Source organism: Pristis pectinata, chromosome 9 (genome assembly GCF_009764475.1).
Source record: "Pristis pectinata isolate sPriPec2 chromosome 9, sPriPec2.1.pri, whole genome shotgun sequence".
Classification (NCBI taxonomy): Eukaryota; Metazoa; Chordata; class Chondrichthyes; order Rhinopristiformes; family Pristidae; genus Pristis; species Pristis pectinata.
In genome coordinates, this window is record NC_067413.1 from 86,909,947 (window position 1) to 86,923,741 (window position 13,795).

Consider the following 13,795-nt stretch of genomic DNA (forward strand, 5'->3'; position numbering starts at 1 on the left):
ACCCCCTGCAAACAGCTGGGCAGAGCACGAGTGCGCCTGCGCGCTCTGGGGGGGGGGGGAGGAATTAAAAAAACGGGTACATGAGAAGCAAAGGAAAAACCACACAGGCACCTGCGCAGTGACAGACCCAGGATCCGGCAGCCGGACTACAACTCCCAGCCTGCACTGCGAGACCAGGGTCACGTGCGCCACTCGGCGACCGGTTGCAAACGCCGAGAGCGGTGAAATGGCGGCGGGCAGGGTGAAGGTGGTGTTGAAAACCGTGAAAGATATCAGCGTGCAGTTCTGTCCTTTCCAGTCCAATGTCCGAAGCGCCAGGTAGGGAAGCCCTTCAGAATAAAACTCATCCTCCAGTTGTTTGCTGGGTGATTTTAGGTTAGGAATAGGCCATTATATTTCCATTTAGCTGCTGGAGCCTGTTTCCCTATCAAGTGAAGTCATGCCTGATTTGTGAGCTAATCCATAATCCCAGCCTTGTCCCACATGCCCAGGTACACTTGGTGAGCAATCTGTCATTCTCAGAATTAAAATTAACAGTAGATTGTTAACAATTGCTGTCTGTGGAGGAGAATTATCAACCGCACATTGATGTCTGGAAGGAACATTATGTTAAAGAAACCAGTTTTACCTTTGCTAATCTCTTTACACCTTTGTAGAAACTCCCGAATTTTGCCCGTAAAATAAATTGACAAAAAAATATACTGGAAGCATTCAAGGTAGTCGGACAGGATCAGTGGGGAAAATTTAACAAAGTTAATGGAGCTGGATCTCCTGTCCTTGCATCACACGGTTTCATATCGATGGGAGGGCAGTTGGAGAGGTTTTGCACAGGTCATGGTTAGGACAAGTGGCTGGCTCTGCACCCAAAACGGTTTTGACTGGTAGTGAGTCCTATCTGTAGGCTGACTAGCTATTAAAGCTCTCCAGCATTCACAAACATTCAAAGGCGCTCAAACAATAGTATCAAAATATAAAATAAGTTTTTTTTAATATTAGAGCAATCACGTGTATCACAAAACAACCAAATTTATTTAACTGAAGTGAATTAACTCAAATAAAAACGGTCTGCTTACTAGAACAGAATGCTGGATTTAAGTTTGTGCTGAGGATTCTTTAGCTTCTGCCCATTTTAAGTGTTTAAAATTTGGATCTGCTACATGGAAAAGTCATTGACTTGAAACATGAACTTTGTCTTTCCATAATTGTCTTCCAGTAAAACCCTCTGGTTGTCCCAGTGTCATCTACAACTGTGCCCTCTTTTGTACAAAAAGTAGATCAAGGGTAATAATCCACTTTAGTTATGTGCTAATGGCGGAAGGAGAAAAAAGCAAAAAACTGACTTGTGTGAGAAGAAGGGATTCTAGTTCATAAACTGCTGGGTCTGGAATGAGCTGTACAGCCAGGACTGAGGTCCTAGCAGAAGAGTAATTTAGAAGGAACTCCAAAATAGTGTAAGTAAAGCTTAAAGTGGATATAATAATAACAATGCAATGAAAGAAAGGATGATTGTATAGGCCATTACAAAAAGATAATAAATCAAGGAAAAGAAATATCTATATGAAAGTAATAAATTATCTTAGGGAAAAATGTAATCATGAAAAATAAGACAGAATCAGATTGGCTATATGGGAATGTAAAAGTATTAGCATCAAAATACAGGGACTGGAGTAAAAAGTAATGAAATAGGTATGAGAGGGATTATAAAAAATGTTGTTGGTTTTAATGTATGTGAAAGTGACAGAAGAAAGGATTAGAGGAGGGAGAAGAGTTGCTGTTTTAATCAGAAATAACATAATGGAAGTAGCAAGAAAGAACGTAAGTAATGAATAGATCAAAATAATATCAATGAAATGTGATCAAGGACAAGAGGGATTAATCATATAATTAGGAGCAACTAGTTGATAAGGAATATGGGAAGAAAGAAATAGGCAGATTTGGGGTTGAGTAAATGCATATAATTGTGGGAAATTTTGGCTGCTCCAAATAAACTTTTGGGGAGAGTGCATAAAAGAGAAGTGATGAAGTTTCTACAGTGAGACAACACAGAATGTTCTAACCTGATATGTAGAAGCAGAGCCAGATCTAGTAGCAGGAAATGAATCAGAGCAGATAGGAAAAGTAATTATGGGGTAACAGCTCAGGGGTAATAGTCGAGATGCAAAATTTAAGAAAATATTTTAGGGAGATTGGTAACACAAAGATCATTTTTTTTGCAGAGAAATTAACAGGGAATAAGTAACTAAGATCTTTTTATGGCTGATTTGGAGCAATATTTATAAATCAAGTTTAAAGTTAGTTAACTAATCTAGAGCTCTTGAGGAGGAGGAGTATCTCTCTGTAATGTCACTGTTTAAATTTGCTTTAAAGAGAAAGTGTTTTTCTTGATGCTACAGTTATGTAGTGGTCAAAACTTAAGTGGAAACAATAGGTGATTCCAGGCAAAGTGTATAATTCTGAATAAATAATGATGTTATCAGAAAATACGATATCTTGTGTAAACTGTGGACAAAATTCACTCTAAAGAAGGATGAATTAAACAGTGAAAAGGACAACAAAAAGAAATAATAAGATGGCATTAGGAAAGGGGTAAAAGGGTAGTTGGGAAAGAATAGAGGAGGCATGACATGAAAGTATCACACTTTGCTAAAATAGCTAGAATAATATAGGCATAAGTAATAAGATGAAAATTAGTGTAGATATAGGACCGGTTGGGGATGATACAGACTCAGAAGAGATGATACTGAAGTACATATTTTGCCTCATTTTTCACTGGAGACTAAATGGAAATGACAACACACAAAGTCAAGGGAGATATTGACCTTGATTTTTGTTATGAGGGTATCAGTTCTCCCATTATTACAGGGCTAAGTGATAACTATTTTAGACTTTGCATATGAACAGTTCAATGCATAAATCCAAAAGTTATTGACAGATACACTCAGCTCCTCTCCTGCTCGTGGGATTGAGAAAAGTATATTGTCAAGGACTGAAGAGTGGTTATCATATGAAAGACAGAGTCAAAATAACTGGGTCTTTTTCAGGCTATTTGAAGGTAACTAGTGGAGTTCCCTCAATTAGTTGATAGCCTTAAGTTATTTACTATTTATATTAATGACCTGGAGGAGGGGGCAGAGTGTAAGGTGTAGTAGTTTATCGATAACCCTAAAATTGGTGGGACTGCATGTTGCGATGAGGATATTTGGATCTTGCAACAGGATATAGATGGGTTGAGTGAGGGGGTGAAAACTTGGCAAACGGAGTTTAATGTGGGAAAGCGTTATTCAATGTTCATGCAGTTCAATAAGAGTAATTAAAAGGCAGACTATTATCTAAATGGAGAGAAATTGCAAATGAGTGAAGTGCAGAGAGATCTGGATGTTCTTGTGAATAAATCACAAAAAGTCAGCATGCAGGTACAGCAAGGAGGAAAATATCATATTGGATTTTATTGCAAGGGGGCTAGGTCAGAAATAGTATTGTTACAATAGTATAGGATACTAATGAGGATTGTGCACTGTTTTGGTCATCTTATTTAAGGAAGGATATATTAGAATTGGAGGCAGTCCAAAAGAGATTCACTAAACTAATTCCAATGATGAGAGGTTGACCTATCACAAGGAGCTATTGAAGTTGGATCTGTATTCTTTGGAGTATGGAAGAATGAGGAGTGTCTCATTGAAACACACATTCAAAGGGCACATGAGTGGATAGACGGTGAGATGTTTCCAATTTGTTCAAACATCCTCAAACCAAGGAACATAAAAACAAAATAAAAAGGGGGTGGCCATTTAAAACCGAGGTGCATAGGAATTTCTTCACACAAAGGGTGGTAAATCTCTAGAATTCTCTACCCAGAGGATTGTGGAGGCTATATCATTAGACGTATTTAAAAAGAAGGTAGATTTTTAAAAGATTGGGAAGTTCAGGGCTATGGAGAGCTGGCACAAAAGTGGAATTGAAACCTTGGGCAGATCAGTCATGATTATATTGAAAGGCAGGATAGGCTCAAGGGGCCAAGTGGCCTACTCCAAAATTTTTATGTTTTCACAGAATCATAGAGAATCATAGAATTGTAAAGCACAGGAACAGGTCCTTTTGGCCCACCTTGTTCATGCCAACTACAATGCCTATCTGTGCTAATTTCATTTGCCTGAATTGGGCTTGTGACCCCCTCAACACCTTTCCTATTCTGGTACGTGTTCAAATGTCTTTTAAAGGTTGTAATTGTATCTGCCTATACCACCTCCTCTGGGAGCTCATTACAGATAACCACCACTCTCTGTTGAAAAACTTACCCCCCCCCCCCCCACTTCATTTCTCGGGTTTCCACTGGATTGGCGTTGAAGGCAGCTGAAAAAATTGGGGGCCAGTTGATTCAGGAATTGTGCAGTTTGTAATGGTGTTTTTAGTCAAGACCAGTATTCAGCAAGGTTCCAGCAAGCCAAAACTTTGTTCAGTCTTTCTCCCTGCAATGCTGCAGCTCATATAAAAACAACTTCTTGCTGCAGTGGAGCTAATCTCCATGACTAATGGAAAACCATTCAGCTTACTGTCTCCACTAAAGTACTGTAATCACCCCAATTCAATAATCAAACTGCAGAATGAAAACAATGCGTGCCAAGCTCCAAGTCACTGAAACATATTACACATAACATTCACAAGACTAAGGTCCTCTACCAACTCATTCCTATATTTCAAGAGCCACCTCTCAGCTAAGGCAGGCATAAGTGGTGAAAATCACCTCTTTAATGCAGCAATACAGCCTTTGGCCAGCTGAGGAAAAGGTATTTGAAGATCTAGACAAATTTGGCACAAAGCTCGTGATCTACTGGGCAGCAATAATTATTGTCCTCTTGAGACTTAGGCTAACTACAACAGCTACCCCCAGGCACTGGAAAGACAGCAGGATCAATGCTGTCTCCACAAAATCCTCCATATCCATAGGTTGGATAAGAAAACCAATATCAGCGCCCTTTTATAGGCCAACATTTGCACATGGTTGATTCTGTTGGGCAGGCTATGTTATTCACATGTTCAACACAGACACCTGAAGCAGTCACTCTGTTCTGAGCTTTGTCCTGAGAAGAGATTTCTGGATGGACAGAGGAAAAGATTCAAGGATGTCCTCAAAGCCTCCTTGAGAAAATGCAACTCTCTCACAGATGGGGGACCTGATGGGACGAACATCTGGGTAGTGGAACAGGTAGCCTACTTCTCCTAGTTTGTAAATTCATTTGACCCCTGGGTACCCATGGCCTCCAACAGCTCAAAGTGGAGAAGCAGCATTAGGTATGGCCTTCAAAATTAATTTTGCATGGATCAGTTGAAGCCTATGAAAAGTCTCCAGGCCATGGTTTGTGAAGTGGATGCCAGTGCTTCTAAGACTAGGTCATTATAACAATTGATACGGGAGATACCAGGCCAATAGGAGGAGGGCAAAACCAGGATATCATATGGGGTACATGCAAATGTTCAAAGTAACTGAAAGGAGATGGCAGAAGTAGTGATTGATTGTCATTTATTTATTCAGCAAAGGAATGACAATAGAGGGTTGGTGAAGAGTAAGTTATTTCTCTCAGCAGACAAAAGAACTAATCCAGGAAAGTCTCAACTGATTATCTTAATGTTAGTAAGAGGAAAAGATATTTCAGGTAAGATCGTTGTATCAGGCAGCAAAATATCTCAAGACACATATTAAAACAGTGATGCTGTCCAACAGTTCCAGTGACCTGGGTTGAATTCTAGCTTCCAGTTCTGTCTGTGTGGAGTTTGCATGTTCTCCCTTTGACTGTGTGGGTTTCCCTGGGTTGCTCCAGTTTCCTCTCACAACTGAAAGGTATGCTGGTTGGTTGGTTAATTGGTCACCGTAAATCATCCCGGTACAGGTGGGTAATAGGAGAATCTGAGAGATAATAGGTTACAGGGAAGTAAATTGAGAGGATGGGATTGCTGCAAAAACTGGCATAGACTTGATGGGCCAAATTCCCTCCTGTGTCATTAGCAAATATGAGAAAAGGAGTATAGATTTTTAAAAAGGTCATACTTAACAAATGAATTCTTTAAAGTAAAAAAATAAAGTGGGCAAGCACAATTCAGTTCATGTTGTGTGCACAGCCTTTCAAAAGGGCTTTGTAATGTCTTAGATAAGAACCCTGGGATAAGGCCTCTGATGTGAGAAACCAGGAAACATGGGCAAATGGATAGGCAGAAGGCTATAAAACAGAAGACACATAGAATTAAGAAGCTTCTCAGACTGACATAAGTCCTGTAGGGAATGCTTATGTTTATCATATTGTGTTTCTGTTTCGAACTCATCAATTAGAGTGCCAACATTTTGAATGGTGCACATTTGCAGGGTAAAAGCACAAATGATAATGTGGAAGACTGCATCAAGGAAGACAAAAACAGATTTGAAGTATCAGCAGATGAATAGTAAATGAAATTCAGTATGGCAAAATGTATGAGGACGCCATTCCCTTTTCTCAGTTCCTCCATCTCTGCCGTATCTGTTCTTGAGATGAGGGCTTCCATTTTAGGACATCTGAGATGTCCTCCTTTTTCAGAAAATGGGACTTCCCTCCCACTGTTATTGATGGAGCCCTCACTGGCATCTCCTCTAGTTTTTGCACTTCTGCCCTTACCCCATTCCCCCCTCCCCCACCCCAGGCAGAACAAGGACAGAGTTTCCCTGGTCCTCACCTCTCACCCCACTAGCCTACGCATCCAGCATATTATTCTTCCCAACTTCTGCCAGCTACAGAAGGATCCCACCACCAACCACATCTTCCCCTTCCCTTTCAGCTTTCCACAGGGATCACTTTCTCTGTGACTCCCTGGTCCTCTCATCCCTCCCCACCCACTGTCCTTCCCAGGCACTCTTCCCTGTAACCTCAAGCGGTAAAACACCTGTCCCTACACCTCCTCCCTCACAACCATCCAAAGCACTAAACAGCCCTCCAGGTGAGGCAGTCTTTCATTGGCAATTCCCAGCATGTTATTTATTTGCATCTGGTGCTCCCGTTGTGGCCTTTTCTACATGGATGAGATTGGATGCAAACTGGGCAACTGCTTAGCCGAGCACCTTAGAGTGCCATGGCTGTCTGGATGTCCCAGTTGCCAGCCATTTTAATTCTCCTCCCCATTCCCACACCAACGTATCTGCCTTCGGCCTCCTCCAACTGCCAAGTTGAGGCTAAATGCAAACTAGAGAAACAGCACCTCATATTCTGCCTGAGTAGCCTACAACCTGGCAGCATGATCATTGAATTCTCAAAATTCCAGTAACTGATCTCCCTTTGTCTCTTCTCTCTCTCCTCCCGATCTACCTGACCCCCATCACCATGCCTCTTTTCCCCTCCTCCACCCTCTCCATCCATGCTGATAGTAATTAGTGTGTGAAGTACAAGTACTGGCTTCGACCAGTTGAGACAAACAGCCGATTTCCCTATTGTGATATCTCAGTGAGATTTACTTGTAGACAGTAATCATGGGTTCCCCTCCTCCACCCTCTCCATCCATGCTGATAGTAATTAGTGTGTGAAGTACAAGTACTGGCTTCGACCAGTTGAGACAAACAGCCGATTTCCCTATTGTGATATCTCAGTGAGATTTACTTGTAGACAGTAATCATGGGATCTTTAAATCTCATCTAAATGTACGGATAAGACTATGGTTTAGCATCAGAGATGATACCTCTGATAATGAACCTTCTCCAGACATCCTGTGATTTAATAATTTTGCAGTTTGAATAATGTAATATCATAATATTATATAATATCATGGCATACTTCAAAGAAGCTATTATATTAAAATTTGGGGAAAATTTTGTAGTTTAGTACTTTGGAAGGTTTACATTCATAAATTGGTTATCGCATTTTGTAAAAGCTGGAATAGGTTTATTATTTTATGTATTTATATATGCAGTTAATAGTGTATTTAGAAGACCTGTCATATAAATAAACATAGACTGTGGGATATAACAACTGCTATAGAATTTGAGACAATTTTCTTTGAAACTTGGCATGAAATATAAATGTGACACCAGCACAAAAAAAAGCATGAAAAACCTGTTAGCAGTTTAACATTTTGGCATGGTTTATGTTCATTTACATTTCTTTTCCAACTTGTTTCGTAGAGAGTTTCTTGCCGCAATAGGAACAGAAAAGGTACGCCAAACAAACTCCAACTGTCGGATTGTAGCTGATGTAAAGCATGATGAGACAGAGCCTGTAATAACTATAACATTCAGTAAGTTTTGCTTCCCATTTTAGTTTATTAAAAGTGTAGCCTTATCAAAAATGATAAAAGGAAGCCCACATCCGTTCTACATTTTTCACTTAATGTTAGCTTCAATGTCAGGAGACAAATGTAATTTTCCTATGATTGATTGTTGGATAACTGCTGGATAATTTCAGCTCTTGACGATAAATTACTTTTCTTGATTAGTATCACCCTGTGATGAGTTCTTGAGCTACATTGATCAGTGTAATGGACTATCGCAGCTGAAACTCTGGAAATTTTTATATTGTCACAAAACTTGATTATGTACATTTATGCACTTTTTTTCCATTTTATATTAAATTGTCTATAATGGAGCTAGTACCAGAAGTATTGTTGGAGGTGCATTTTATCTGAAATAAGTTTCAAAACATTGTTTGATGGGAAAAGTTACTAATCAGTAGATTAAGAAACTAAGCATTTTTCAGTTACATTCTTATTACTCTACATGTGGTAGAAAAAAAATCACTTTTCATTAAATACAAATACAGAACACTGTTTTCCAATGAGATAAATCCTTTGTTGCTCATATCATGCAACAACATGAATTGCGCAATGCTATAACTTTATAGACAGAATTCATTTTGAAGTTGCTTCCCTTACTCAGCTGATGACTGGCACTCTCTGTTCATACTTGGTCCTTGCCTTGAGTGCCTGGAATCACAATGATAAAATAGAATCGTAGAATGACACTGTACAGAAGGAGATAGTTCAACCCATCTATAAGCTCATCCAATTAGTCCCATTCTTCTGTCTGTTCCCCACAGCTGTTCTAATTTTTGCTTTCTACTGTTTATTCAGTTCACTTTTAGAACATAGAACAGTACAGCACAGGAACCGGCCCTTTGGCCCACAACGTCTGTGCCGAACACCATGCCAAATTGAACTGATTCTCTTCTGCCTGTATATGATCTATATCCCTCTATTCCCTGCATGTTCACGTGTCTGTCTAACAGCCTCTTAAATGTCACTATCATATCTGCTTCCACCACTCCCCCCAGCATCCTGTTCCAGACAAAAAAGAGCTTGCCCCGCACATCTCCTTTAACTTTTCCCCTCTCACCTTAAATGCATGTCCTCTAGTACTCAACATTTCTACCCTGGGAAAAAGATTCTGACTGTCTACCTTATCTATGCCTCTCATCTTCTAAACTTCTATCAGGTCTCCTTCAGCCTCTGACGCTCCAGAGAAAACAACACAACTTGTCCAACTTCTCATTATAGGTCATACCCTCTAATCCAGGCTGCATCCTGGTAAACTTCTTCTCTCTCTCCAAAGCCTCCATGTCCTTCCTGTATGGGACAAATCAGAATTGCACACAATACTCCAAGTGCGGCCTAACCAAAGTTTTATATAGCTGCAGCATGACTTCCTGACTCTTATACTAAATGCCCTGACCAATGAAGGCAAACATGCCATATGTCTTCTTTACCACCCTATGTTCTTGCTAGGCCGCCTTCAGTGAGCTATGGTCTTGGAGCTGTGCACTTCTGAATTGTATTACTGAACCTGTTTTCTTTAGTCTTTTTGAAACAACGTGTTCTAGATCATAACTTGCTACACATTTAAAAAAAAATATGCTTATATCATTTTGACTGGGGAACAAGGTTCTGTGATATTTTTCTCTCCAAAAACTCATTTTCCTATTGATTTTTTGTATGCCCCTCTTCATTGGAGAAACCAAACACAAATTGGGTAATTCTTTTGCGGAACATCTGCGTTCAGTCTACAGGAATGACTTTGGTTGCCTGCCACTTTCCTGCACTGTTACAATGAGGTCCAATGCAGGCTCAAGAAACAATATCCTGTCTTCCACCTGGGCACATTGCAGTCTACAGGGCTCAATATTGAATTCTCCAACTTTAGATAACTTACTCTTTCTTTCTGCTTGTTTGAAAACTGGCCACTTTTGCCTTCATCGCCATCCATTTTTTTTATTGTTGTCCTGCTGGGCATGTCCTAGTAGCTCACATTATACCATATTACAGAGACTATACAGTATTACAGAGACTATACAACATTAGCAGCACAATACACAAGGAAGTTAAATCTGATATTAACTGCCCCGTAACTGTCACATTATGTTACCCTGTGAGAAATTCCCTTTGTTCCACTCAGTCCCCTCCTCCTCTGCTACCTAGACTCACTTGTTTCTCTCTCAGTTCTGATGCAGGCCCTGAACCTGAAAGGTTAACTGTTTCTCATTACACAGATGCTGCCTCACCTGCTGAGTTTTTCCAGCACTTTCTGTTCTTATTTCAGAATTCCAGCATTTGCAATTTTTTTATTCTCATTTTTCTAAATTCTGCCTCTTGCATGCATCCCTGTATTTTTGCCTCTATGCCTTAAGATCTATAATTCTCTCTCCAACTCTCTTTGCCTCTCCAAAATCATGTGGCTTTTAAAACTATCCCTAAAACACTTAATGATTTACCTTTTAGTAATTTCCTCTGTGGGTGGCTGCCAATTTATGTCAGACTTCATGTGAAACATTAACCAGAGTTCTCCAACATCATTTGTATTGCTAAGTGTACTGCAGAGGTCAAATGTCTGCTTGCTAGAGAGGAATAATTCAAGAGGGAATGTTCATTGTCCCACATGCATCAACAGTAGCATTGGTGACGATTTAGCAAGAAGCAATCTGTACCCCTTCCCCCACTCTCTTATCAGTTCTGCTTTTCAATGCCCTCAAGTAATTAGTACTAAGAGAAACTGGGAATGTGGAAAAATATGTACACGTAACATACTGTAAATGACTGCATAATGCTGCAGCTTCCTATGTAAGAGTGGATTCTCTCTTTATGTCAAAAATCTGCATCTGGTTTAATATTTTTTCTATTTAATCCATCCATTCTTTAAATATTTAGTTATGTATTATTTTAAGTTTTTAGTACAACTGTCTGAGCTTCGATGAGACTTCTTAAGCTGTGTAGTTGTACAAGAAATTGAACATCACTTTTTTTGTTAATGAGGAATTGATTTGAAATGTTATCTCTCTGAATAGGATTTTAAATGCATTTTCTAAAGTTTCAATTATTCCATCAGATAGACAGCCTAATTACATTGCTTATGTATTGAGTAAGTGGTACTGTGTGGGCATATTCTTAAATTCCTGTATACAGTAAATACATTACTAATAGTGAATTTAATCATTTGTAGAAAAATTCCCAATAATTAAAATGACCCAAAAGGATAAGAAGGTAGAAATTAAATAGTGGTAAAGTAGTTTAACTTTATTTCCTTGAACTTATTAAAATATTTCAAAAGGAATCTGCATTTAGAACAATAAGTTGCATTTATATAGCTCTTCTAACAAAGAAAACATCTCAGTGCTTCATATAGGTACAAGGGGAAGAAGTGGACATTTCTGTGACAGTATGGAATTTGTAGACGAAACTGAAAACAACACTTTGCCTGCATGTCATGTTGGGGACTGATTTCTGAAGGAAAACATTTATGTGATCCTTGGAGTTCTTCATTCACCTTGAGCTTGTACAGAGATGCCATAGAAAAAAAGACAACTAAATAGTATTGGATAACTATTAGTTTATAAACATTTGTACTGTTTTGATGGTGATATGGATACATGAGAAAATTAAATGAGCAACTTCACAATTAAACAGAACCATCAATTGAAAATTGATTTTTAAAGCTACAGAGAATCCTGATAAGCATTCACACATATAAAGAACAAAGACACTGCAAGATTTATGTTTGCAAAATCTTTGGGACCATTCCATAGTCTGTAAATTATAAGCAGATAATAGTGCACTGATGGTATTAATCATTTCTATTATCAGGCCAGACTTGGCTTTCACCACCCTTCGTTGTGGTGGATGGCTAGCCACTCAGTATGATCAAGGCTGATTATCTCAGTGAAAAACACTATGATGCTGGAGGAACTCAGCAGATTATCTCAGTATCATGTTCCCACTCTCTCCTTATACCCCTTGATATTTTTTGCAACTGGAAATTTACCTTTCTCCTTAAATATATTCAGCAACTTGGCTTCTATAGCCCTCTGGGGCAGCAGTGGAAATCTAAAAAGTGCCACTGGTGTAACATTTACTTAACCAATTGTTAACGTCAACTAGTCAGTTTGTTTACCTCTGTTGGAATTTTGTAAGGTTCAGCTCTCATTCTTCTAGTGAATGCAAACCTAGTCAACTTTATTTCTCCCCTATGGCGGTCCCAGCATTCTAGGAATCTGGCCTTTGTTTTGTTTTCAGCTGAATCTTCTGGGAGTTGGAAACTGTTGCACTATCTCCATAGAAATAAATTCAGCCACTCCAAGTATATTTGTGCCTCTGGCTAGTAGTGCTGAATTTAAAAACAACTTTATCACAACCACTGGGTGCATCCTGTGTTCCGCTTATTTTTGAAGAAAAGTTATTTTCAGGCAGCTGTCTCAGCTTGGAAAAATATCAGAGGATGTAACTGAAACTGAAAATTGGGTTTTCTTATGCCTATCTTCTCTAGCTTAAGGGTACATTCAAAGTTATTGCCTATGAATTTTCTCTTCCACTTTAGGGTCTATTTCATTCCAAAACATTTATTTTGATGATGTACAGACCTAGTTTCCATATTCATGAAAAATTAAACTCTCAGATTATATTTAATGATGTAAGTTATATGAATGTCCAGAAAGAACATGGACCTCTCATGGTTTGGCTTGTTTATTTTAGGGTTCAATAACAATAACTAATTTCATTTATAAAAGTGTATTTTTTGCCTTTTAACAGATGATGGAGAAAACTTGATAATGAAGGCAGCAAACTTGACAACCAGAGAGATGCTATCATTTTTCAATGAGAGATGTGTTGCCAAAGACCCTCAGGCACAAGAGACGGGATCAAAAAAAAGCTAATTATGTTACATTGAACATTCCTGTTAACGTGTTCACTGGCAATTCAAACCTGATGAAGTGTTGAATGACTTTTGATTTGTTTAGTTTGAAAACTGCAAATCGAGCATTTACTGAATATAGAACTGTCCAGTATGATGAAACTCCTCTTAGTTCATCATTCAACAGAATTCTGAGTCATGATTTTAGAATTTATGTCCTTCAGAGCTATGTCCAATAGGATACAGATTAAGTAGGAATTTGTGTAATTGTAATAACTCAGCAACTGCTATCAGAACACCCTGTTGTGAATAATGACATCTCACTGTATTATCGTTATTGTACGTATTGACTACAATAAAACATATTGTCTAGGTAAGATTACTGCATTACTTTAGTGATAACTATATTTGTATTAAATTTGACTTATGGTGTTGTTTTGTATATGTAACAGTGAGTCTGAAATAAGGCCAAGGATAACTACAGTGACATACCTCACTTTCAGATTTGGATAAAAAATGGTGAAAGGTATTAAACGTAGAAACATAGAAAGCCTACAGCACAATACAGGCCCTTCGGCCCACAAAGTTGTGCCGAACATGTCCCTACCTTAGAACTTACTAGGCTTACCCATAGCCCTCTATTTTTCTAAGCTCCATGTACCTATCCAAAAG

The 13,795-nt window shown here is 38.8% G+C and overlaps 1 protein-coding gene across 1 annotated transcript; it reads left to right on the forward strand.

Annotated features, from left to right (window-relative positions):
- Nucleotides 1-170: 170 nt before the first annotated feature.
- On the forward strand, nucleotides 171-13,500 carry mrpl53 (mitochondrial ribosomal protein L53). The gene is made up of 3 exons (XM_052023543.1): nucleotides 171-318; nucleotides 8,135-8,247; nucleotides 13,021-13,500. Exons 1-3 carry the CDS (start codon nucleotides 227-229, stop codon nucleotides 13,143-13,145), a joined length of 330 nt encoding a protein of 109 aa, XP_051879503.1. The 5' UTR covers nucleotides 171-226; the 3' UTR covers nucleotides 13,146-13,500.
- The last annotated feature ends 295 nt before the right edge of the window (nucleotides 13,501-13,795 follow it).